Genomic DNA, 27,062 nt, shown 5'->3' with positions numbered 1-27,062 from the left:
TGAGAACCACCAGGGTAATATCTGACATAATTTGGGCATTTAAGATTTGTTTGTTGAACATGAATATTCCTTAGTGAATAAGCAGAACTTGGAGTTGGTATCCAGGGATATCCTGTAATGTCCTTTCCCAGCTGGTATCCTAGATATCCTTGTCCTCTGAGACTCTGGACAGAAGTTACAGCTCCAGGCTTCAGATGCAGCCACCTGCCCACCCCGCTATGCCCCCCACCAACTCCCCAACCGGGCCACCTGCTCTGATCTTACGTGGAGTTCGTGGGCCACTAAGAGAGCCTAGAGTGGCACAGTCTTGACTCTGAATCTAAAAATTTCAGGACTCCTTGACTTTTCATTTCTAGCATTCAAACTTTTAATTTTTAATGGGATGAGGCCCAAACCAATTTAATAATATAAATGATGACATATTTTAAAGATAGCTGAGCATTTAGAATTTTTGTCATTGGGACATTTTTATGGAAGGAAGGAACTTAGGCATAGGTCTAGTTTCAGATCATGTAAAAATGCCAGCCTATTAAGAAGTTAAAGTTAATTTAAATTAAAATATTAACAGTGACATTTATTTCCAGTGGGGCTGTTCTGCCTGTGAAGGAGCTATCATTCCCTCCTGCTCTCACTGCCTCCTGGTTGCCTATCAATGGGCCCTACACACAAGTAAGCTTGACTACACGTTCCAGATTTTCTAGATGGCCTCAACTTCTTTTTTTCATTGAACCTATAAAAACATTTGTTTGTGAGGCTGAGTGGGCAGATCACTTGAGCCCAGGACCAGCCTGGGAAACAGTGCAGCCCTGTCTCTACAAAATATATATATAAAAATTAGCTGGGCATGGTGGTGCATGCCTATAGCCCCAGCTACTCAGGAGGCTGAGATGGGAGGATCACTTGAGCCCGGGAGGTTGGGGCTGCAGTGAGCCGTGATCATGCCACTGCACTCCAGTCTGGGCGACAGAGCAAGACCCTGTCTCAAAACAGCACCAACAATGAAATGCCCCCCAAACTCTACTTGTATATGTTATAGACTGCTTTCCCATTTTTAGTCTATAAGTATATCACTGGATGCTTCCAGATCTTTCTTTAACTTGTAGAAGGAGGGTTGACTCTACCTCTGCCCACAGGCAAGTCCTTTTACCTCCCTTAGCCTCAGGCACCATGGCTATGAAATAGAGCTGGAGTTTTCAGCTTCTTAAAATGATATAATGAAGTAATATTTGGAAAAGTGTTTTGGTGAAAACCAATAAATGTCAGATATTATTACTGTGTAGTCTGTCTGAAAGTTCAAGGATCCACCTAAAAGGGCTTAAAATTCACTTTAGTGTATTTTCATGTTTCCTGAAGTCGTCAGGCCCGTTGGCACTTTTGGAAGATGATGTGACTCAGTTTCATTGAAGCCAATGAGTGCGCCTTGGTTTATGAGAGGCTTCAGAGAGAGGTGCCATGCTGGAAAAGGGGGCGGGGAGTTTGAGTTTGGACTGAGGAAGACCTATCTTCATGTCTCAGCCTTGTCTTTTACTACGCAGTTGAGCCGCTTCACCTCTTTGACAAGGCTGGGACTTGGGGAGGTGAGTGAAGCACCTGGGGTGCAAAATTTCAGGTGGCCTTCACTCTCAGGGTCACGGGGATATGTCAGGGTCATCACTTGCTTGACCCTGAGAGTAAGCACCTCCTTAAATTTTGCATCCCAGCTGTCTCCCTTGTCTCACCTTAGTCTTGCTCTTTGACACAACTTTTCCTCGTTTGTAAAATACGAATAGTAATACCAACCTTGGAGAATTAGTGTTAAAGGTAGAGACACGAGGTATTTAAAATTCCTACTTCAGCCGGGCACGNATTAGTGTTAAAGGTAGAGACACGAGGTATTTAAAATTCCTACTTCATAGTGGGTGTTAGGTGAATGGCTACCTTTTATTTGGGCAATATGACAGCTACTATTTTTTTTTAAAAGTAACTACAGTGTGCTGGCCTTAGGTTGGGGTAGCAAAACGTAATTTTAAGAAGAGCAAATGAAAAAGACAGCAGCTTTACCCTTCGTATCTTGTTTAGAGTTTGTGGTGACTGTCATAAAATGCAAAAGAAAATATATCTACAAATTATCTTAAGGAAACAAATATATGGCCATAGCTGATCCAGAATATCTTCCCTAGCAAGAATATTTGGAAAATTTTTATTATAAATGTATTTTTAAAAATAAGTTTATAGGCTGGGTGCAGTGGCTCACGCCTGTATCCCAGCACTTTGGGAGGCCGAGGTGGGCGGATCATGAGGTCAGGAGATCGAGACCATCCTGGCTAACACAGCGAAACCCCGTCTCTACTAAAAATACAAAAACATTAGCCAGGCGTGGTGGCGGCGTCTGTAGTCCCAGCTTCTCAGGAGGCTGAGGCAGGAGAATGGTGTGAACCTGGGAGGCTGAGCTTGCAGTGAGCCGAGATCGCACCACTGTACTCCAGCCTGGGTGACAGAGCAAGACTCCATCTCAAAAAAATAAAATAAAATAAGTTTATATAGATAATGTTCACAGAGTCTACGGATGTACTGAAATAGAACTTCAGTTTTAAATGTTCTGCTCAAAAGGAGTTTTGTTTGGTTTCTGTTCATATAACATCAAGAAATAAAGGATGGTCAAGGATGAGGACATATAAATCTAACAACTTGTTAGAGTTGATCTAATTTCCTGGGACTCTGAACCAATACATAACAAACAGGGGTCATTTGAAGGGCCACAGCTAATGTTTGAATGCTTAAGGTGAAACGCTGTAGATGATGTAAATCACCCAATTCCATATGTAAGGAGTAACCTGCATAAGAGTTGCTCGGTCAGTTTGCTCCAACCCCCGCCAGGAGAGTAGCAATCATAGGAGACAGCCCAGGAACAACACCCAAACCTCCACCACTGTCTTCATGTGACTGAACATTGTGTATTCGGTGAAAATAGCGTTTAATCTATTAATTACTAAATAACCATGGAAGACAGTTTTATGTAAAAACCCTTTTATAAAGGAAACAAATCCTCCCATCCATATTTGGGGGAGTAGCAGAATTTTCTCGGGGTGGTTTTCTCTGCCAGGATAGAAAAAGGTCTCATCTGAGGTCATCAGGGAATTCTGTGGGCAGTACCTACCGCAGGCGATGGCGAGGAGGTGCGTCTGCCAGGTGATGACGTAGAACATGCCTCCTATCGCTATGCATGCAAGGGTGCTGTTGAAGCCACACAGGCCGAAGTAGATGGAGTCAAAGGGCGTCGCAATACTGAGCGCTGTGAGAGAAGGCAGGCATCAGGGTTGAGTCTAGGGTCTTATGGGGCCCATCTGCTGGCCCTGAAACCTACCACAGTCCTCAAAGCCCAGAGCCAGTTATCTTCTTAGGTAGTTATACAAAAAGGACTTATGGCTTTATTCTGTGAAAAAAACATCTAAAGGAAACAAATGGCCATAGAGTCCCATGAATACTAGCAGTTAAGCTGGCATGGGTTGAAGAGCTGCTTTGAGTAAGGACAGAAGTCTGATTTAAACAGCCCAGAGAATATCCTTCCCCTGCCAAGAAAGAGAACCTCTCCTTCATCGATACCTTAATTCTCTAATGGAGAACAAATCTTTCTTGTTGTCACTGGAGATGACTTAACATGTAAATATGCCTGGAAGAAACTTCTCCCACACTTTAAATTTATACTAAGGTGTAAATGACTAACACCAAAGCCTTTCTTGAGGGCAGCTGTAGCTCAGAGGAGGATAAAGGGACTAGACCAAAAATAGAGTAACAGGGTACAACAGAAGGAGGGAAAGTTCACAGGAATCAGCAGGTGTAGTGTTGAAGATGAAAGCCACCATTTTATTTGGAGCCAGCCCCAGGCTCTAACCCCCTCACAGCCCAGGGAAGTGAGGACACAGACCTGCTAGCATCCCCACGGTGGATCCAATTGCTGCATGCAAGCAAATGAGAGGTGAGGATATGAACAGAGCTGTGAGAAAGATGCCTCCAGTCCAGGGGTTATCACAGCCATACACTTGGCCAATTCCAACGGGGATGGCTCTCAAAAGCTGTAGGCACAACAGGATTACATGCTTATTATGGAGGCAAAAGAGACAACTTGACCTTGGCTGCAAGAGACTTGGCACCGAACCCTCCCTGCTAACATTTTGCAACAGATGTCCAAGATTTTTATTTCTATTCAAATAGGTTAACCTTTAACAGGAACAAAAGCTTTATTATCTTAATATTGAGTTCTTAGAACACTGATGGATTAGGATGTTGAGTTTCCTTTATTTAGAAATATGAGTGTAAGACATTTATTCCCCAGGGAAGAGAACCTGAAAACCTTTCAAAGTAGGGTACTATTCTTTAGAAAAGTAATATATGTCTGATCAAAGTTGGGGTTTAAAAACCCTTTGCGATTTTTTTTTTTTTTTTGAGATGGAGTTTCACTCTTGTTGCCCAGGCTGGAGTGCAATGGCACAATCTTGGCTCACCGCAACCTCCACCTCCCAGGTTCAAGAGATTCTCTTGCTTCAGCCTCCCGAGTAGCTGGGATTACAGGTATATGTCCCCATGCCTGGCTAATGTTGTATTTTTAGTAGAGATGAGGTTTTTTCCATGTTGATCAGGCTGGTCTTGAACTCCTGACCTCAGGTGATTCGCCTGCCTCGGCCTCCCAAAGTGCTGGGATTACAGGCGTGAGCCACCACGCCTGGGTGTGATTTTTTTAAAAAAGCTAAAAAGATGATGAGAAGGCGAAATATTAGACAAAAAAATGATCCTGTGTGTTTTCAAGAACAACATGTTTGGGGTGTGATTGTGTTAGTAAGGTCTGGAGGAGGAACTGGACTAGTATCTATAGGAGGGGCCAGGAGAAGGTAGTATCGCCCAGCATCTGCTGTTTTGATTAGTAAACCCCCGGGGCACCCTGCTTGATTCCATCCTCTACCTATCTCCGGGGCTGGTGGGACCTGTCTGAATGGAAAAGCACTTGAAAAAGTCTGGTGCCATGTGGGCACCTGCACAAGGGTCCTAGAGTTCCTGGAAATGCCAGCTTCCCCAGCCACAGGGACTGTCTTTTGGAGGGTCTGGCCAAGGCCCTTGGGCAGGAAGCTGAGGAGAGGCAGTGTCCTGGGGCGAGTCTGTGTATAGGTTATGGCAAGGATGATCTTCTCTAGAGAGCTCTTCCCACTGGGCATGGCGGGGGAGGGAGATCCTGCCGCTCGGGGGCCCTCACACCATAGTGAGTGTGTGTACAGGAGACCGGCTGAGTGAGTTAGGCTTTGGGCTCGGTCTCCTGTTACCCAGGGCAGAGAACAGAATGAGGGCTCTGGCCTCACTATGCAGGACAAAGGGGACAGGCGAGAGAGAGTTGTATATACAGAGGCAGCAGCATGGGCAGTTTTGTTCCCAGCCAGTTGCACCCTTCAGGGGGCTCTCAGTGGTCACAAGAGCAGAGGAACCTGTGGGGACTCAACATTACTGGGAAGTTTAGATTCTCCCTCTGAAATTCACCGCTTATTTATCAGAAACTCAAGGCTCTAATTTGTCAAAAAGACAAAACATATGAATCATTGCTATAATCTATTCAGTTGGCCAGAAAGTTACTTCTTAAAGAACAATGCCACAAAATTGAATTTTTCTTTCCTGGAACGCTGGTGGAGTGGTGGTGGTGGTGGGGGTTCTCAAGTGTTTGTACAAGATCATTCATTGTTTTTCCATTTCTATAAAATTTCAAAATATCTTCTCAACCGAAACTGTGACAGAGAATGCAATATCTAAAATCTGCATTTTCTAACATCTATTTCCCCTTAGCATACCACTTAGAGCAAGTTTGTCTCCAAAAGATATTAATTGGGTAGACTAAGAATGGGCAGCTTAAGAAGCTGAACTGCCAGCACAGCACCTTTTCTTGTTTCTGGTCCAAGAAGGTCCTCTCACACCCAAAATGATCAACAAGGATGCAACTAACACAAATAGTTCTCAGCCAGGTGCAATGGTTGACACCTGTAATCCTAGCACTTTGGGAGGCTGAGGTGGCATGATCGCTTGAGGCCAGAGGTTTGAGACCAGCTTGGGCAACATGACAAGAGCCGATCTCTACAAAAAAATATAAAGAATTAGCTGGGCCTGGTGGCACATGCCTTACGTAGTCCCAGCTACTCAGAAGGCTGAGGCGAGAGGATCGCTTGAGCCCGGGAGTTTGAGGCTGTAGTGAGCTGTGATTGTGTCGCTGCACTCCAGCCAGGGTGACAGAATGAGACTCTATCTCCGAAACAAAAAAGAAAAAAACCCAAATCGAATAGTTTTCTTGCTAAATACTGGTGCTTCTCAGTGTAAATTCAGGGCTCTTTCTACTACACCACACTGTTGCTTACTGTGGAACGCTGAGAGAAATGAGGCATCATTATTTCAGAGAAAGTTCCTTCAACAAGCCCAAGTGACTTTGTGGTCAGATGATGAGTTGCCAATAACGAAGTCTCAGAGTGAGTGCCAGATTGTGGGGCCGTTTCGTGTAACGGAAAGTAGGAGGGCCTCGGAGAAAACATGCCTAGTTAGATAAGGCGGCTGGCTAATGGGCACATTTCTCCAGGCTGACTTAATGCTGTGAGTGCAGCTTCTTCTTAATCACCTTGGCTGACTTCCAGAGGTCAGGATTATATACAGAATACTTACTAAAAAAAAAACTTTAAAAGCTCTGTTATATGTTTCTTAATGAAAGAACACCTGTGCTTTAAAACCAACAGCGTGGTGTAGTAGAAAGGGCCCTGAGTTTACACTGAGAAGCACCAGTATTTAGCAAGCAAACTATTTGATTCTGGGGTTTTTGTTTTTGTTTTGGAGATAGAGTCTCATGGAGTGCAGTGACACAATCACAGCTCACTGCAGCCTCAAACTCCTGGGCTCAAGAGATCCTCCCACCTCAGCCTTCTGAGTAGCTGGGACTACAGGCATGTGCCACCAGGCCCAGCTTTGGCGAGTGAAGGGAATAAACTCTGGAGGTTGGAACAATGACTTCTTAAGCTAATAGATGGTAGCATGATGTGTACGACTTGAGTGATTCCGTGTGCTTGAATGAAATAAAATGCACAATGTAAGCTGTAAGCGTCAAAAAGACTTTTTAAACATCCACAAAGAGCCCAAGCCTGGAAGTCAGGAGGCTGAAGTTCTAGTCTTGACTGTGCTCCTCCCTAATTGGTTGTAAGACCTAAGGCAGGTCTCTTAACTCAGCCTCAGTTTCCTTCTCTGTACTATCATAAGGTGGGACCAAAACTAGCCCTTTTTGCTCTCAGAAGTAGAAAAGGGTGGTAGCTCATGAGATATGTATGTAGCATGCCTGGTACCATGTAATTGTTAAGAATTATTACTTGTGGATGTTTCTGATGTGCAAAATATGCAAATGCCATTAATATCCAGTGTGGATAGACACTGCCCTTCCTCCTTCCATGATACATACCAAGGGCACTTGGACCTCTGACCAGGTGATGTTGGGTGTGGCGGATGCAGGCTGCACCAGCGTCGTGGGGAAGAAAAGGTTGTAGTGACCCGTGGCTGCCAGGTACAAAGTCACAGTGATATTGAAGGGCAGTGTGAAGACTGGGAGGTCCCACTTGCTGAAGATGGTACCCAGGGCGCTGGAGAGGATGGGGCTGACGGCAGAAGAGATGCTGGTCAGGAAACCGCCTGGTCATAACACTAGACTGCTGCAGTGGGGGCTCCCTGTGCCTTCCTAGAGAGGAGCAGCCTGCTGGGTATTCTCTGGAGCCTGACTGGCTCTGAGCAGGTCTTTCCCCGGGCCTCTTCCTCCCTGCACAGTGACAGGGTGGGGCACCCAGACTCAGCTTCAGAAGGAGATACAAGGCAGGCGGTCTTAGAACTTCCTTCAGGAGTCCTACAGCTCCATCTCCAGGCATCAGGAGAGAGGGCAGGTTGGGGAGGCAGAGGAGAGGGAATCACATTCATTCAACAGATGCTTTTTGAGTGGCCGTGTGCATTGGCTTTGTGGCCAGGGTGCCCTGTGTTTTCTCAACATGGGGTAGAGCAGGCACTGAGGGCTTACCTGTGGCTGGGCCTTCAGCCTACCCTGGGAGGTGGTTTTGGTCTGCACAGGAGTGCCAAGGATTTAGAAAAGCTGGGGTGGGGGAGGGTTGAAAAGATTTCGAGAAACTGACAGGACCCTATAGTGCAGCTCTTAACCAATGTGGGCCTCGGTTTCTTTCTCTGTGCTCTCGCAGGGTGAGACCAAAAACCCTTTAGATTAAAAAAAAAAAAAATACTAAAGAGTGGTCACTAATGGGATACTGTGTATAGACCTAGCATGGGGCTGCCATGGTATAAACTTAGTCATTATTTTCAGTGGGCATTTCTGATGTGCAAGCTAAATACATCCCACTTTAGCATCACGTTTAGACAGACGGTCATGGGCTTGGGATGAAAAGGTTGGTGGCCTTTGATATGAACCCACAACCCCTCAAAAGCAAACTTACCAAGACATGGACATGATGATGACGGGGAGCAACAGCCACCAGTAGTAGTCACCTTTGTCTGAGAACACGGCCATCAGCAGCCCCACCAGCACCCCATTGTAGCCGTGAAGTCCTGCCGCGATGGCCGACCTGGCAGGAGAGGGAGGGGCAGGTGGAGCAGGGGCTTCCCCAGGGCCTTTTACATTTTCCTATTGAGGCAGATTCTTTTTACCTGGGACCTGACTACATACACCTTCAAACAGACCAAGCTTCTGGGAGTGGGGAGGGAAGACAACCCTATGAATCTTTCATCTTTCTCTAGACCATGTGTTGCTATGACAAAACCAGGGAACAGTCATTTTTAGTTATCAGTGTCCTTATTTTGAGGGTTTCTGAGCTGGGAAGAGGGAGAATGGTCCCCATAGGGAGTGACTTCTTGGCCGCATGCTTGGACCCTGAGCCTCTGGGACTTACTTGTCTTGATTCAGGATGAGGGCTGTCAAGGTGGACATGATGGTACCTAGGCAGCCTGAGATGGCCCACCAGGGGTTCTGGATGAAGAGGCCGAGGATGATGAGGATGCCGCTGAGGGGGTTGTTCACAAACATCACTTGAGATGTGCCTCGGAGGACCCAGTCAACGAACTGGAACACTGGGGACTTGTCTGAAATGGAAGCAGGGCAGGAAGTAGGCGAGTGCTCTGTGTGGGTGGCCGTAAGTGGGCAGGCAGAGGGTGCGAGGGCATCTGGATGTCTGAAGTGGGTTTGCAGAGAGCCCGCCACCTGCTGTCACCTGCCACCAAAGACGGTAAATAAAGAACCCAAGAGAGCATCTGACTGCCAAGGAAACTCTCGAGGCCCGTCTCAGCCGGATGTGACCTTCAGGCTGGTTTTGTGGCAGGGGGGATTAGGTGCCCTGAGCTGTCTCTGTCCCCTATGGTGGTACTATGAATTTTCAAGAAAATGTTCTTGCTGCATAGAGGGCATTAAACCCATGGGCTGAGCTCTGGAAGGAGTGCTAAAGAGAACCTATTGGCATGGCAGACACAGTTCTCCCACGAGCCATTCAGATGGTGTTTTTCTAGAATGCTGGCTCTAGAATCCCAATGCGAAAAACACCCGTCTGCAATATTTAGATGGGATATTTGAGATACCAGAAGTGTTATGTTCAGAAATGAGAGCTCATGAGCTCACACTCTTACATGTATTGCTATTTATATTCCAAGAGGCTGTATGTCTGTTATAACAGCAGAACTCCCAGCTTTCAGGAAAGACCACAGTAACCGAGCGCATTCTAGTCTATAGGGAACCCCCATGGCAATAGGTTTCCTGGCGATGGGTGGAGGTGACTTTTTAGGGTCAGGGTCCGTGTTGCTCTCATAAAATTTTACCTTCGAGTCCCTCTCCACACTCCTTCATCTCTCCTGTGATGTAGCTGAGGGCTTTGCTAACCCTTTTCCCACCAGCAACCATAGAACTCCGAATCCAGGATGTCTCGGAAATGTTTGTTTCCACTTTTATCTCAGCGCTCTCCTCCATGGTGTCCAGATCCTGTCCAGGACAGAGATAGGCAAGAGTCTCCCACATTTGGTGGTTCTTACACTGAGAATTCATGCTCGTGGTCAGTCAGGGACCAAATAAGATTGTCATTTGGTATTTCATTAAATTACAATTTAACATTCTCCCTGTTTCTGTAGATTAGACTGTCTTTTGTTTGACACGTTACCTCATCTAATAGGTTAACTACTGTGAGGCACAATAAGATAACATCTTGACTCTCATTCTGTAGATGAGGACTCTGGCATGTGCAGGTTCTCATTTTTGAAGGTCAAGGTCAAACAGCAGAACTGAGTTAACCACATATTTTTAGTCTTTTTTTTTTTTTTAAATAAAACATTAATAGTCTTTCCAGAAGAAATGCCTTTCTCCCTGGCATGTCCAGTCTTTAAGATATAACTGTTCATAAACATAAGGGTATGAAATTGAACATGGGAAGATTCTGTTTTTGAAAACAGGCACCAGCTTATTTCCTAAATGCTTGAATACTGGGTTTAAAGGAAGCCTGATAATAATTCAAATAAAAGGAATATGAAAAGTCACAAAGTAAACTGTGAAAGAGACATTTTTGTCCCAGGTAATTACATTTCAGAAAATATGAAGGCAAGAAAAGTTTGCCTATATCGGAGAACCTTGTTTACAGCTCTCATCTCCTTCATCTGCTGTGGGCTCTGTGACTGCAGGGTGCTGTCCCTGATCCAGGACACTCAGTACTCACAGGCAGCTCCACTGTGGGCTTCTGGTGTTGATAGGGAAATGGGTCTTTGGTTTGTCTCTCCTGGTGGTCGCCTTTTCCAAACACTGGAGTTAGAAGGAAAGAGGACCATCAATTAGGACACCTCTACTCTGGCACCTCAGAAGCTAATGTCCTGCAGGGCTCAGGTGTTAGACTAAGCAGTATTTCCTGTTTCTCCTGAGGAAGCACAGCATCATGGAGCCTTGCAGCAGCTTGAAGCCTCTTTTGTTCTTTTACTGGTCATGGATCCATCTGGGCCCTCGCTTTGGGGAAAAAAGTATACATCTTCATATAAACAGGGCATGTTACAAGGAATTTAGGGAGCTCAGAGATTCCACTATTAATTAAGAAGCCCTCATTGAGCTCAACCTTGATATTTTTTTAGATGAGAAAACAGCAGCCTGGAGAGACAGTGACTTGTGCTTGATCCCGGAATCCAGGGCTCTTTCTCCTGTTCCACATGGGGAACTTGCAGGTGAACAAACAAAACAAAACAAACAAACAAAAACTTGGATGTTGTTGAAGCCCTTCACTTCCTGTTCATAAAGTATTAAGCTGCCTGAGCCATGAGCCATGCATGATCTGTGTTTGAATTTGCCCATGATTCTCCTCACCTGGATGACCTCAGGCTGTTCTGTTTTTGTTGTTGTTGTTGTTTGTTTTGTTTTTTAAGGTATTGTAGTAGCAATGGCTGGTGGGATTAGGACAAGAGACATCCATGTAATCTCTTGAAGCAGATTTTGGCAAGCCTTTGTAATTCTAGAAAACTCTTGTAATGTGGATCTAAACATTTTTTATTATTACAGGTTATTTACTTTTAGAGACGACCAATTTCAGTAGAGTATTGTGCATCATGAAAGATGTTCAGGCCCTTGGAAGTTTCCGTCTTGATGCTTTGGTTCCCTCCTGTGGTCAAGTGTGAGAATAGCAGGCTGGGCTCTGACCCTGTGTTTTCAGTCTGAATTGCCTGTTGCCCCGTTCTGCACTCATGAGTCATCAGGGTGTCAAAACACTAGAAGGGATATATCAAAGGCACTGTGTTCCCACTTCTGAAGGGGCAGGGACTGCAGATACCAGTATGGTTAGGAGGTGACCCTATTCAGGAGAAACAAATTCACTTTGAAAGCTTTGAAAGGAAGAGTAGGAAGCAGAGAGGATCACTTGAACTTGCAGGCCTGTGTGTGTGATATCCCCACTGACCCGCTGCTTCTGTCTGAAGCTCCTCTCTGCCTGCCAGTGCTGCGGGGCTCTCTACTATGCTCTCCCCAATCCCAGCCCCTGTCCTAAGACGATGTTAGGAGGAAGTTATGAAGCCTTTGAGGCAAACCATGGTCTCTTCCACACTCTGCTGGGGAACCCTTGTCAAAGACAAACTCCTGAGCTACAGGGGCCCTTGAGATATGCAATGTCCTTGGCAATCCCCACTCCACCTCATGTATTTTCCCATAGTCATTCCAGGTCCAGTTCTCTGGGCTGGCTGACTTGTGGTATGAAATGATGAGACTTGGAGGAACTGGAGAAAGAAGGTCACTCAGGCATCTTCTGGGGAGCATGAGATGTTGCACTAATTCGGGAGTCACTTTTATTCCAACAGTGGGTTTAGTCTGCTGTGTGACTCTGGGCAATGCTGCCCCCGTATCTGGAGATTGGGGGTAGGATTAGCTTGTCCCTGTGTCCTGGATCTTTACGAGGCTGCTCCAACCTTGCAGCTGGTTGAGGAAATCTCCCCAGACTCCTCCCTGTTTGCTGCCACATGTTCTCAGCTTCCAAGTCCAAGTTTCTGGCCTCCACTTATTCAGCTTTAGCGGTCCTTGGATACCCTCTTCCTGGCCTTTGGCAGCCCTTTCCCCACCATGGGTCTCTACCTGTGCCCTTGGCCTTCCCACCATTGCCATAGGTGAGAACTTTTCATCTATAGCCTCCTAGACCAGTGGTTTTGGATTTGCTGGCAAATTGGAATCTCCTGGAGAGCTTTAAAAGCTCCTGATGCCCACCCAGGCTGCTCCCCAGATGAATTAAATGGAGGAGATGCAGGTGGCTCCAATGTGCAGCAGAGTTGAGACCCCAGAAGCTAACTGCCTGTCCCAGCTTCAACCTCTCGGAGACCCAGCGGGCATCCAGACACATCCGGGGAACTGTGGCCTTGGTCAGAGGTCAGGTATGAGAGGTCAAGTCTGACTCCAGCCGGTCTCCCCACCACCCTGTGAAGTAGGTATTGCCATTGTCCCTGCTTTATTAGAGACTAGGAAGGCAGGGATCCAAGCGCGAGGGGGAGGAAATGCACACCTTTGCTCCTCCTCCGAATGGATGACCGCTCGATGTGAAATACACTCCTGTGCTCGGACAGCACAGCCTCCGAGGCCTCCTCCACCTTTGGGCCCGCTGTGCGTGGCTGCTCCCCACTGCCTCCTAGTCAGGGGCAAAACAAGACAGGTCAGTGTCCCACCTGGTCCACACCTGAGAGCGCCAAGCAGCAAGCCAGGAAAAATCACACAGATGCTGGAAAGGAGAGAGTGATGAAGTCTGAAGCTGGAGTAGTAATTGTATCAGTCTCCGCATAAAACACTTAGCTCTCTATTTCTCCCATTAAAACTTCTGCTTCCTCTCCCCACAGTAACCCAAGTTATAGCCCATCAAGAGATGGATGAGCAGCTTGCCTTATTTCTCCAGCAAGGAAGCACTCTAAGACCCACTTAACTGCAACTTGCACTGGCATGAGCAGGTGGTAGCCAGCGTCTTGGACTTCATCTGTGGCAGGGAGTCCCAAAGCTGCCTGCATGTTAGAATCACCCAGGTGCTTTAAAAAAAATGCCTGAACTCCACCCCAGACCAGTTTTTAAAAATTAACGTTTTGAATGCCCATAGTATTTAAAAGATGGCTCCAATATGCAGCTTGGGCTGAGAACTGACATCGGTTCTTGCTACTCAAAGTGTGGTCCCTGGACCAGCAGCATTAGCATCATCTGCCTGGGAGCTTGCTAGAAGTGCCGAATCTGAGGCTTTAACCAAGACTGATGGAATCAGGATCTGTATTTTAACAAGATCCACCGGGAGAATTCTGTGCTTATTAAAGTTTTACCAATACCAATTTATAGGGAGCTAGGAGTCCTGAGTCTGTGATCACCTACAAGAAGCTCTCTGCTGTACCTTATTATCTTCAATTTTCACACTATCAGGAGAGCAGAGCACTCTTACCACTTGGGCTAGGGTTTCTCAGTGTGTGGTTCAAGAACTGACAGCATTGAATTACCTTGGTGTCTTGTTAAAGTGCATGCTCCTAGCCTCACCCCCAGGTCTCGTAATTGGAGAATCTGGTGATCCTGGGGGGTATGCAGTGTTAACTTGCTCTGCTTCGGGCTCCAGTACACACTAGAGTTAGATGGTCCAGCAGCTGCTTGGAACAGTAGAAAACATTCACACTGTTACATCTGTACACTTTCTGGGTTGACGCACTTGGCCCTTTCAGTAGTGCCTTGAACAGAAGGGGCACTATACATTATCACTAAAAGGAGGAAAATGGAGGCTCAGAGTGATTTCTTTAGCATCCTATAAATGGCGAGTCACGTGACTCAGCTCCTAATCCTTTTCTCTGCATTTTTGCTACTCAGAGTCTGGTTTGTGGACCAGGGAGCTTGCTTGGAATTCAGAGTCTCAGGCCCCACCCCAGAACTACTCAATTTGAATTGGCTTTTAACAAGATCCCCAGCTGATTCATGGGCATACGAAAGCTGGAAAGCACTGGGGTAGCTCCTACTGCTCATGTAGAAACAACTTTGGCAAAGCTCAGAACAGAGCAGGGCCAACAACTAGAGAGTCTGTGGTGCATGCATGATTAAGGAAAGCAGGTCTTGTCTACACTTTTTTTTTTTTTTTCCTAAGACGGAGTCTTGTCACCTAGGCTGGAGTGCAGTGGCACAATGTCAGCTCACTGCAACCTCTGCCTGCCGGGTTCAGGCAATTCCCTGCCTCAGCCTTCCAAGTAGCTGGGATTACAGGTGCCCACCACCACGCCTGGCTAATTTTTGTATTTTTAGTAGAGACAGGGTTTCACCGTCTTGGCCAGGCTGGTCTTGAACTCCTGACCTCGTGATCTACCTGTCTGGGGTTCCCAAAGTGCTGGGAGTACAGGCGTGAGCTACAGTGCCCGGCCTTGTCTATATTTTCATGCTGAAAGTTAACACACCTGATCACGTCCCTTCCCTCTGGCTCAGAATAGAGAAGCAGCTACTGTTTCAGCATCCTGTCCAGGGTTCAGTGTTGAGCTATAACTCCCGAGGCTGAGAAGTGCCCCTCCACTCTGCACTTCAGAGACACCTGGAGTGTCAACTTGTCTTGGGATGCCTGTGCAGGCAGGGTTCATGCAGGATGAGAACTGAGGGGTATCATTGCATCACCTGACCAAGCAGGGCATTCTCCCATAGTGCCATTCCCCAGAGCACATCTGCCAGACTGGGAAGGCACCTCTGCCTGTCCACTGCTTCTTGTTCCTCATATGCCAAGTGTCTACTACCCCAGTTATCCCCTTGGTAATCCTAGTTTGACCTTAGAATCATAAACTCAGAACTGAATGGGAGTTTCAAGATCACAGTTCACCTTCCTCGTTCAGAGAAATTAACTCACCCAAATCATACAGTTCATAATCATGGCAAAGCTAGGAATTGCACTTGGGTCTCTCAGTTCCTAATTCACTGCTCTTTCCACCCTGAGGCTGCATTATATTGAATGGCACAGACCTGTTTGGTGCAAGAAAGGAGTTTTCCTTTTAGTCTAGGGCCTGAACCTGGATATCGGAGGGCATGACAGACATCATTTACTAACCAGTGTTACTCTTCATATATCCAAAGAGGATTTAACGAAAATAAGGCAACATCTACCAGGAAAGTTATTGGTTGTTAAGATACTCCAGATTTGTCCACTGAGGAGTCAGCCATAGTAACACAGGTGGAGAGTGCTGAGCTTGCTGGTGGAAGATCTCTGGGTGGGTGGGTGGGTGGGTAGGTGATTGCCCTGGCAGAGCTGACAGATGGCTACAGAAGGCCAGTGGCTCAGCCTCCACTCCTTGATTCTTCACAGTTAGCAGTCCAGATTCTGCGCTATGTGTTCCCAGAGTTGATGGCCCAGCTGCAAAAATCAAAAACAAAAAGTACCTTTCTCACGTGGCCAAGACTGGAGTGCTGGGCTATAGACCAGCTAGGGAGGGCAGCAGCTCCTCACGATGTGGCAGCCAAGAGTTGAGAATGGGAGAGAGGAACAGATGCCACAAAGAAGATTAGAGATAAAATAGCAAACTTCTCAAGGCTGTGCAAACACTTACAGTGAAGGTGACAGCAATTTACCACTGGCCTCTGGGACAAATTCTTAGGACTTTCATCATGGATAAAGACACTTTCAAGAATATTATGAACATGTCTATCACATGTTTAGAAATGAGATGTGCCATTGGTGAGGTGGGGAGAAAAGAAAACAATAACGCTGGCTGGGAACCAAAGTCACTAATGTCTGCATGGTGTTTTGAAAGTCACATCATCTCATTCACAGTTTCCTCAATGGCAGGCATGAAATTCTCCCAGAAAGAAATATACAGACCCTGTAGGGTTGACCTTGCAAACCCAAACTGTAGATGATGACAGATATCTCAGGGGTACCTGCCATTTCTTTCTCATATTGTTATGGAGATGAGATAATGCTTACAAAATGCTCTGGAAAATAACTTTGCAGTGTTCACAAATTAGGCATCTCCTGGGGGAGGACACATTCCTCTGATGGAACTAGGCCCCTCTGCTCCAGGCAAGATAGTTCCTTATCCTTAGGTCACACCTGGCATTTTACACCTACCTGCACTGCCTCTTACCTTGCTAAGAGTTAATTACGTGTTCTTGACTATCACCTTTATATTATGGTGAGATCTTTGACAGCCAGGATTATGCCATTTTACCTTGGTCCCCCACTAACTATCATGAATCTGGTATACTGTTGGTACTCAGAAGTGTTTGTTGAACACATTAGCGAGCGATAATTATCCTATGACATTTTAATATTTTTTTGAGACAGGGTCTTGCTTTGTTGTCCAGGCTGGAGTGCAATGGTCCAATCATAACTCACTGCAGCCTAAAACTCCTGAACTTGAGTGATCCTCCCACCTTAGCCTCCTGAATAGTTGGGACTACAAGCATGCCTCACCATGCATAGCTAATTATTATTATTATTATTGTTGTTTTTAGTTTTTGGTAGAGCCAGAGTCTCATCATGTTGACCAGTCTGGTCTCAAACTCCTGGGCTCAAGTGATCCTCCTGCCTCGGCCTCCCAAAGTGCCAGGATTACAGGCATGAGCCACAACATCCAGCCTGCATTTTAATTTCTGAATAGCATAATGGACAAAGTCATTAGATATTTCAGGGTATAAACAAATTAAAAAAAATGTATCTTAGGGTAAATGTTAAATGTTTGATAGACATTGAAATACAGATGAGAGTCCTTCATAGGCTGAAAAAAGTTATAGCTGAATTGTGTACGATTTTGGAAATTGCAGGGCAAGGACTGATTATTTCTAGTGTTATTTGGATAAAAGAGTAGAAGTTTATAGATGGTGATATAATGGTTGGTCATTTATGATCAACTAACCAGAAACCTAGGAGCTCTGAAAGAGTCGCTAGAAGAACTCAATTAATGAAAGACAAGAAAATAGGCTATTGAAGATGGGGATCTGGCTCCCTGTGATTTATTTTGGTTGCTAAGATATTACATAGGTCCATTCCATCTGGCTGTGAAACCCTAAGCTCTTTGAGGTGGGACTGGGCATTCTATAGCTCAAGAGTAAATTTTGTTTACAGTAAGCACTCAATAATTGCCTTAATCACTTTTTTCACTCCCCACCTCCAATACCATGGCACACATAGAAAATAGTATTTGTACAGCATGGTGCAGTAAATGGATGATGTTTATGGCCAGAGGGCCTGGGCCCAGGAACTCTGCCACAGTACCTGGCTGCTTGGAGGTCAGGGGTAGCTCTCTTGAGCAGTTACACACATGTCCTGGAAAAGCTGTTGGGTGAGCCTCGGAAGCTGAGTTAACTCCTCGGCATGCCTGCCTGGTGTAGGGGCTGCTGCTCTCCTCTCCTCTAACTAGCCTTATTAAGTGTCCAGGTGCATGTAGCTCCACCCTGGGGGCCATTCAGGACCGTTCCAGGGGCACGGTCCCTGCCCTCGAGGATTGCCATCATCCTGTGTTTTAACAGGCAGGAGGCCAATGGTACTTTCTTCTCATTGACTCAGGGAAGGAAAGAACAGTTATGAGCCATGATGGTTTGCTCAGGAACACTTTCCTTGGGAGAAGTGATCCTGAAGTACTCGTGCCTCTGACTCATGCCAACTGTTCAAATATCAGTGGTTAAAAAAAAAAAAAAAAGATTTCATAGAAACGCCCACTGGTGAAATAAAGTTATAACACTTATTACAATTTCTTTGAGAGGAACAAAATAAACCTAAATCATATGTGACTTCTTTCAGAGGGGAAATAATAATCTACCCTTTTTCTGAAAAATCGACCTTTACCCAAACAGGTCCATGCATCTACACTTTTTGTGAGTTGCCTTTCTCAGAGTTGTTTTTGTTTTTGTTTTTTTTTTTGAGTTGGAGTTTCGCTGTGTCACCCAGGCTGGAGTGCAGTGGCACGATCTCGGCTCACTGCAACTTCCACCTTCCGGGTTCAAGCAATTCTCCTGTCTCAGCCTCCCAAGTATCTGGGACTACAGCTGTGTGCCACCACACCGGCTAATTTTTACATTTTTAGTAGAGACAGGGTTTCACCATATTGGTTAGGCTGGTCTCGAACTCCTGACCTCAGGTGATCTGCCCACCTCTGCCTCCCAAAGTGCTAGGATTACAGGTGTGAGCCACTGCACCCAGCCCTTTCTCAGGTTTTGAACAGGATTTACTCTCTCCTGGGGGCGAATCGATGTTGTCTATTTTTCAGTAGCAATGTCCAACATAAGGAGCATAAGAAGCTACCATCAAGACCTACTTGCCATCCCTCCCCAGCTTCCTGGGCCTTCCAGCTTCCTGATCTGTTGTTTGTGGACAAACCCACACATCGCAAGGCAATTTCCTGGCTGCAATACCAGAACCACTTTCTTTGAAGTGACACATCATATATAATTTGATCTTTTTTTTTTCTCTACAACCAGTTCTATGCTTTGACTGACTATGCTTTGGCCACAGTTCGGATAAATGTTTCCCCACATGGAAGTTGAGCTTTGCACTAAGACTTGTAATTTCTCTGGCTATTCTCTGTGTGTGTGATATGGATACTTGTGGGTGGTAAGTGGGGTGGTACCTTTTTCTGTGAAGTTGTATTTAGTAGAAATTTTCAAAGATCATTCTCTAAACTCTCTAAGGCATTGGATGTTAGAATTGGAAAAGGCTTTGAGATGATCTTGTCCAGCTCTCCCATTTTACAGATTTGGAAACTGAAGCCACAAGAAATGGGATGACTTCCCCTAGGCTACACAGCTATTGGCAGAGCTGAGCATAGATAAGACATAGGTCTCTCTTCTCTCGTATCTTGTAGTCTAAGATTAATTTCCGTAAACCTTACTCCCCATTAGGGGTTTAGTTTGAATTTCTTTCTTTCTTTTGTTTTTTTGAGACAGAGTCTCGCTCTGTCACCCAGGCTGGAGTGCAGTGGCATGTTCTCAGCTCACTGTAACCTCTGCCTCCTGGGTTCAAGCAATTCTGCTGTCTCACCCTCCTGAGTAGCTGGGACTACAGGTGCATGCCACCACTCCCGGCTTTTTTTTTTTTTTTTTTTTGTATTTTTAGTAGAGACGGGGTTTCATGGTGTTAGCTAGGATGGTCTTGATCTCCTGACCTCAGGTGGTCCACCCGCCTCTGCCTCCCAAGGTGCTGGGATTACAGGCGTGAGCCATCATGCCCAGCCTAGTTAAAATCTTTCAATTCAACTCTGCTTTGGAATGTAATGGCCAAAGTAGGTATTCTAGAATCAATTTCTCTTTAAACCGTGGCTTCCTTTCCTCAAGAAAAACCCCAGTCTTCCTGAGACTTCCTATCTGGACCGGGAGGTGGGATGAGAGATGCATGTAAGGAAGAGGAAGACCAGGTCCATGGGAACACTTGGAGATAAATTACTTGGAAGCCTCAACTTCTTACTCCATTAGCCAATTTTTTATTTTTAAGAAGGTGGGGGTATAAGTCACTGTTACCTTGAAAGAAGTGAGACTCATCCTTATAGCAAATGCTTTAAACTTTCTCTTCTCCTTCCCACGCAGCTCACTTGTTGGCCAACGGACTAGCCTAAATTTCGTTTCTTTCAGTGTCTTTGGCTCATTCCGTGGGGAAGATGTTAATTAGCATAAATGAGTTGATGCCTTATTGAACCTCGTGATACCTGATGATAAAGCCTCATAAATGAAGTTAAAGAGAGTACAAAGGTCAGAGCACCCCATCTCTAACTGCGGGACACCTGACTGATTTTTCTCCAGAATGTCTTTGCACTCTTCTCACTGTTCCTACCCTGGCCCACACCCTCAGAATGGCATGTCTATATCATCAGTTTCCCTAATCTTCCCTCTTTCAATCCATTCTAAACTTCAGCAGCTAGACCATATTATTATGTCACTCTCTTACTCAGTAACCTACATGGCTCCCTATTGCCAAAAGTATTATGCTCAAATTCCTCTGCCTGGCTTTCCTGATGTTCTTACAACAACTTCATCCTCAAGCCTCACCCGTTTCTTTCCCAATGCACACCGTGCCAAGGTGTTCTGGCCTTATCACTGGCCCTCTGTGCTCCCTCCATGCCTCTTCTTGCTTAAGTTCTATCCATCTTTCAAGGTCTGCTTTGTGTTCTACTTCCTCCATGAAGCCATCCTTGGCTTATTTGGTCATATGGGTGATTCCAGCCCTTGAATTCCCATTGTACGTGCAGAGGGTACTCTACGCTACATCTTTTGAAGTTGGGGCTGCAGTGGAGTTTCCTATTGATAGTTACAATGCACATAACCAGTATTCAATACATACATTCCAATCTAATGAAACTATTTGGAATTAGCAATTCCGTGTAACCAAGTGTCCTTTGAGTTTGAGCACTGGCAGAAGGAAACTGAGGCCCAGAGATAAGTAGCATACCTGAGGCCACACCTGGTCAGTTAGGAAGCAAGGTTTTGACCTCCTGGTTTTGGATTCTTTACTCCTGCAATGTAGGTGTTTTACAGACAGTTGGAGCCTTCTCAAATGATATCAATGGATTTTCAACTTTTTAAATTAAAAAAATTAAGAATTATTTTGTATCTCAAAATGAGTTACAAAAATTACCAAAAATAATGAACACTGTTGTGTCATCACAATCGCAATACCCCCTGAAAGGCCATAGAAAGTTCAAAGTTCTTCTCTTTCATACTCCCTTTCTCCACATGCTCTTCTATGCCTTCTTCTTCACCACCTATGGCAGACATAGCTATGCAGAAGGTATGGCAACCTATGGCAGACATAGCTAATTGACCCCAGCACTCTTTCCCTATAAGTCTAGATACAGCCTCAGAATCCTTCTCAACACAATGATCTTGAAAGCCAGTACCAATCAGGCACTTTAGAGTAAATGTATTTTTCCCTCTAGCCACACAGAAAGGTGTGGACATTGCATACATTTCAGAGAAGGGGTCCAATGAGGCCAGGGTGGTGATAGTAGGTAGAGGCCTGGCACGACCTACCACATCTGGGCACATCCACACCTCACAGGATTGCTTTCCCTCACCAAGTTCACCAAGGCTTATATTCTTTGGTACTGGTTTTGGAGGATATCACATACTTTACAAGGCTGTCCATTCTCTGATAAGAGAACTTCAATATCCTGGAATGTTGTTCCTTATGGCATGGCTATTTGTCTTCCAGACACATCCGCTGTCAGTGGTTGCACAGAATAGGTCTACAGTAATCTGAGTGTGTAGAAGAGGGACAGGAGACAGGTTGTTAGGAGCTGGGATGTTAAGATGTTTGTGGACACTGGAGAACCCAGTTCTATTGGTGTTTCTGAGGAAGGGGTACAGGACCTGAGGAGAGAGGCCAAGGAGCCTGGAGCAGAAGCATCTTCCCTGGAAGCTGCAGGTAATGAATCGTGAGCAGAAGGTATTCACTTCTATCTCATTAGCCAGAGGTGATATCCCAGAGGCCCAACTTGGCACAGTGCTGCCCTGGAAATCAAACTGATGTCACAGCCATGGGTCATAGAGTCATGGAAAGGATGACAAATAATGAGATGGCTCATCCAGTGGGCGTGTGTGGTGGTGAGGGATTTGAGGGCTGATGGATGAGCCTGGTTTCAGCAGGAGGTGAGCAGATGAGCAGGTGAGCAGGAAGTACTCAGGGTTATGAGTTAGGACACTTGGACTTTTGTCCAGCCTCATTTACCACCTGGACAAGTGTCTGGACAAGCCGTGGTTTCCTCATCTATAAAATAAGAGGTTTGAACTATAAATATTTAAAGGCCTATCCAGCTTGAAGCTTCCAATATATACATTGTCTCTGGCATTCTTAGTAAGGTTCCCACCCCAGGACTGTCTTCCCCAGATGCAGTTCAACAGAAGGAAGAAACAGAACAAGACCAGCCTTTCTTTCTTCTCTTCCTTTGAAGAGTTAAGTGGTCTTGTTGGCTAGGACATGTGCCTGGTTCAGCTCTCCCTCCCAGGACCTCTTACCTGGGCTCCTTTTGATTTCCTGCATGCAGTGGGAGGAATCTAGACCACTGGGACTAGAAAGCAGCAGCTTCCTTCTGATTGGGCGGCGTCTCTGGTCCTCAACTCCAGGTGTTGTGACTTCTCCTAAACACCAACCTCTTCACCTCCCTGAGCCCTCCAGGTCATCCTCTGGCTGACTTGCTATAAATTCACTAGCTTGCATTCCTTGAACTTGTGCCTGGCACACGTCTGCCAGTTGAGGAAGGGTACTATGGAGGACCGGGGAGAAGAAAGACAAATGCCCCTTCTCACAAATGCTCACCCATGTCCCCCCAGCCTTCCTGCCAAAAGACTATTTCCTAAACTCCCTGGGGAGGACTAGCTTCAGCTACCATAGTTCCCCCAACCTGGTTGGATCAGGTAGGTTCTCTTTAAAGAGGCAGAGCTGGGGACTGTCTGGTAGCTTCTCTCTTGTCCCATAGGTTACCTCCCAGTTGCACCTCTCATTAGAATTATTGCTCCAGCATTTGCCTTTAAAGCAATTATTTAAGTGTTATCTCCTCAGGGGGCCAATTTGCCTTCCCACCTCAATAAACTCCCTTAATTCCCCATAGGGGCAGGGCACAGGGGAACAGTATTGCGATCAGTATCTGAATGGAAATTTCTGCACAGCCCAATACTAGATGCTGCCTTTCTAGTTCTATGGAAATTTTCAGACCTTTCTTCCTTCTGATTCCTGCTGACTGGGGTCCTGGGGACCTGGAGGCTTACTGCCGGACCCTCTCAGAGCAAGAAGGGTGTGATGAACCCCCACCAGCAGGAAGAACTCTGAGATCTGTATATTAGGGAGCTGGCCATTGCAAGTCCCATGAGGCCATAGGGTCTGGGGGCCTGGAGTTTGGGGAGGGGGCCCAATCCAAACATGTTTTGTTTGGCTTTGTGAGTATGATGGGTCATGCATCAACCCCCAAGCTTTTGCCCTCCCCACTCCACATACACACACTCAGTGGTGGGGTGTGAGGCAGTCTACCCAGGTTCCTAACACTGAGGAAATTAGCTACACCTGAGTAGACAAACTCCGCCGCTGACGTCAAAGGCCCCCTTCCCACGTGCCAGGCGTTTTGGAACTGTTAAAGAGGGGTCCTAATCACAGAGGGCCTTCTGAGGAAGGAAAGCAAACAAAGGGGGTGGGAGGAGCCCAGTAGGCCCCGACATTCCAGGGAGAGGTGGGGAATGGTGTGGAGGGGAGGTCGGTCGCCTGCATAGGGGCCTGTCCTTGTGTTGCTAGTTCAGGGCCCATGGCTATCTGCTGGCAACACGGAGCCTTCATGTTTTTCTTGTCCCTGCTGGCTGGCCTATTGGCTCAGCCCTCACTGCTGTCCCTTGTTCTCTTGCCCTGGCTTCTCCTAAGGGCTCCTGAACTTCTTGAGATGAGCTCACTCCAGCTACCTAAGCATCCACCTACTCCAGACATAACAGGGAGCCACCTGTGAACAATATGTCATTAATTTGAAAAGACAGGAAATGATGACCTTAAGAAGGCTTTCAGGAAGTTCATACACATTCCATTAGCCAGATGGAACTATGGTTCTTCAAGATGTACTGAGTATCTGTCACACGCACTAGACTCAGGATGGGGCAATAAAGTGCTATCTTGGAAAGCAGAAGGCCGAGATGGAATCTTGTCCCCAACAGGTCCTACTAAAGACTGGAGCTCAGATACCAAGGGCTCTTCAAGAGATCAGTTTATGCCTACAGACTCTTTATTTGAAGGCTCAACTGGAATTCACTTGAGAACGAGGTTTTCTTCACAATGCTAGTGGCTTCCTTCAATTCTACGTTTTCAGCCTTACAGAGGGAGGAGGCCTGCATTGACCACCAGGAGCTAAACTTGGGGAGGTCAGATCCTCCAAGGGAAAGAGCCCAAGTCCGTGTGGAATAAATGCAAGCTGGAGCTGGAAGTTCTCCAAAGGGCTACTTACTTTGCTTCATTCTGCTCCAGCAGCCTGTGCAGCGGTAGAAGGGGGCTGGGAGGTCCTTGTTATCAATTTGCAGAGGATTAAAAAGGACTTGTCATTTTCTCACTTGTCCCCTTCTTGGGGTCTTGGAATTTCTAGTTCCACTTGGGGTAGAAGGGCTCCCTGTGGATTCTTTCGTTTTTCTCTGAATGACTAGAGACAGGAAAAACCAGGCAAGTAAAAAAAGTCTCACATAAAATGTGAATGCCTTTAAAGTTGCCAGATGAGACCATGGTTTATCGAGTAGAAATCATACCCATACTGAAACTGCCAGTGCCTGCCTGGTTTTAGATTAGAGCTGTCCTCAGGCCATCACAACCTTCATGACCCAAGAAAACTAAGCTCAGGCTCATACAGGAAAGCATGAACAAATGTTCCATGATGTTTGCACACTGGTCTGATATAACCACAAACTCAGGCTGTGAAGACATAGTTTTCTGACAGGCAGATCTTAGAGGGTTGGCCAGAAAGAGAGTCCCTTCAGAGGGGAGAGTGATGGGAAGGAGAAAGTCAATGTGCAGTTGAAGAATGTTGGTCTCCAGCTTTTGTCCATGTAAACAACCATGTTGAGCATTTTGGTAAAGTGGCCAAAGGGCTAACTGGTCAAGCTCTAGAAAAGTAGTAAAGGCACTTGTGGTATATTTTTGGTACACATGGTCTTCATGTTCTTACCCTTTTACCACCTCAGTGATAACTCCTCTTTATTCCTCCTTGGGAATTCAGGGTCATAGAATCACAGAAAGTTGGGAATTGGAAAAGAGAGGCTGCAGTGGTCATCTGGTCTGGTTAACCACCCAAAACAAGCATCTCCAACTGGCCTCCACACCCTGCTCCTGCACTATGAGGGCAGGAATCCTAGGACCTCACAGGACATTATCTCTCAAGCAACTTCCACTGTTAAAAAGCGCCCTTCTCCACTGATTCAAAGTCTGTTTGCTTATCACTCCCACCTAGTGCACTCCCTCTGTGCTCTGAAGAAACATTGAACACGTTGACTTCTCCCACAATCATTACCTAATACTGCAGACACACATAGCCCTAGCTCTTTCATCTCTTCTCCAAGCCAAACACAACCAGCTTCATCATCATCCTCCCCTGTGAGATGAGGGTGCTCCAGACCCCCATCCATCCAGCTTGGCCTCATCTTGCCATGCCCTCCTTTGCCAAAGATTCTCTCGAAATGTGCCACCCATTTTTCTTTGTACTCTTTCTTCCCTTTTCATCGAATCTGTTCTCAGAAATGGCTCCTTTGGCCTAAGATACAAATGATTGATCATGCTTACTGTGGTACCTTCTCAGGACTATTTACAGCTGAACAGATTCAAAGCCTTAAGTTGAAGGAATGGCTGGGAATACTTGGGCAGCAGGTAATGGAAAGATAGGGGATACAAGGGGACAGGGCACTGAAATCTTCCTGGAACCCTTAAAATCATGCCTAAAACACTTTTTAAGCAGAAGATTAGCCTGACAAGGTCAGGAACTCAAGACCAGCCTGGCCAACGTGCTGAAACCCCGTCTTTACTAAAAAGTACAAAAAAAAAAAATAGCTGGGCATGGTGGTGGGTGCCTGTAATGCCAGCTACTTGAGAGGCTGAGGCAGGAGAATCGCTTGAACCTGGGAGGTGGAGGCTGCAGTGAGCTGAGATCGCACCATTGCACTCCAGCCTGGGCAACAAGAACAAAACTCTGTCTCAAAAAAAAAAAAAAAAAAAAAAAGAGGTGGTGCTGTGACCTTCAGTGGGCTCAGGCAGTCTGCATCCTCATCTTCACCCTAGGTGAGACTACTCACCTGGCCGGGTATATTCCCATAAAATGAATTCCTTGCAGGCAGGAGCTGTTCTGATTCTTTCCTAATTTGTTGTCAATCCTGGGGCCTGAGTAACACATTAATAGTTCCTCACGCAATGTCTTCTGGGTGAATGAGTGAATAAGGTTAGGCCATGAGGCAGACAGAACTTCTCAGCTCATGAAAGTTGGCCAATGGCCCTGGGCAGGCTACACAGGGGCCCATCTGTGATGGATTAAGGGGAATGGGCAGAAGCTTGGGGCCAGGAGTTGTGAGAAGCTGTATCTGATTTCTGGAGCAAGAGGAGATAGAAAATTTAAAAAAAAATCATAAGCACACATGGAGATTCTATTTTAGCCCTCATCTCAAAGATTTTCTGAAACTAAAAACATGATTTTTAAGCTAAAAAAGTTCAACTTATCTGTTGAATTGAAGAAAAGAAAGGTTATTGTTGGGACCTAAATCAGTGGTCTGGAAGGTCAAATGGAAGGCATATCTCAAAGCAGAGCAAAAATACACATGATAAAAATTGTGAAGAAGAACACAAGCAACTTGAAATAGAGATCAAGGAGGCCTATCACATGGATATAGGAGTTCCAGAAACAGAAAAAAGGAAGAGATAGAGGGAAACCGATAATGAAATCTTAGAAGAAAAGTCGCTAAGCTGAAGAAAGACTTGAGTTTGCAGATTAAAAGGCAGGATTGATGAGAAAAGACACCCCAGGCTTAGCTTCATAAAATCCCCGAACTCCGTAGACAAAAAAGACACCTAACAGTCATCTAGAAAGAAAGAACGGGTTATTTACAAAGGAAAAAGAATGAGATT

General features: G+C 45.9%; 1 protein-coding gene across 1 annotated transcript in view; it reads right to left on the bottom strand.

Annotated features, from left to right (window-relative positions):
- The window catches only part of SLC14A2 (solute carrier family 14 member 2), a 78,454-nt gene that overhangs the window by 4,262 nt on the left and 47,130 nt on the right, over window positions 1-27,062 (bottom strand). The window contains exons 13-20 of the mRNA XM_025365218.1: window positions 13,032-13,154; window positions 10,728-10,810; window positions 9,844-10,003; window positions 8,928-9,117; window positions 8,475-8,603; window positions 7,445-7,637; window positions 3,905-4,052; window positions 3,137-3,271 (exon numbers count right to left, since the gene is read on the bottom strand). Of these exons, the coding sequence (XP_025221003.1) occupies window positions 3,137-3,271; window positions 3,905-4,052; window positions 7,445-7,637; window positions 8,475-8,603; window positions 8,928-9,117; window positions 9,844-10,003; window positions 10,728-10,810; window positions 13,032-13,154 (1,161 nt within the window). The remainder of the gene's footprint in view (window positions 1-3,136; window positions 3,272-3,904; window positions 4,053-7,444; window positions 7,638-8,474; window positions 8,604-8,927; window positions 9,118-9,843; window positions 10,004-10,727; window positions 10,811-13,031; window positions 13,155-27,062) is intronic.

The sequence above is a fragment of the Theropithecus gelada genome, chromosome 18, assembly GCF_003255815.1.
Source record: "Theropithecus gelada isolate Dixy chromosome 18, Tgel_1.0, whole genome shotgun sequence".
Taxonomy (NCBI): Eukaryota; Metazoa; Chordata; class Mammalia; order Primates; family Cercopithecidae; genus Theropithecus; species Theropithecus gelada.
The sequence above is the reverse complement of the archived record's forward strand: the minus strand, read 5'-3'. Positions and strand labels throughout refer to the sequence as shown.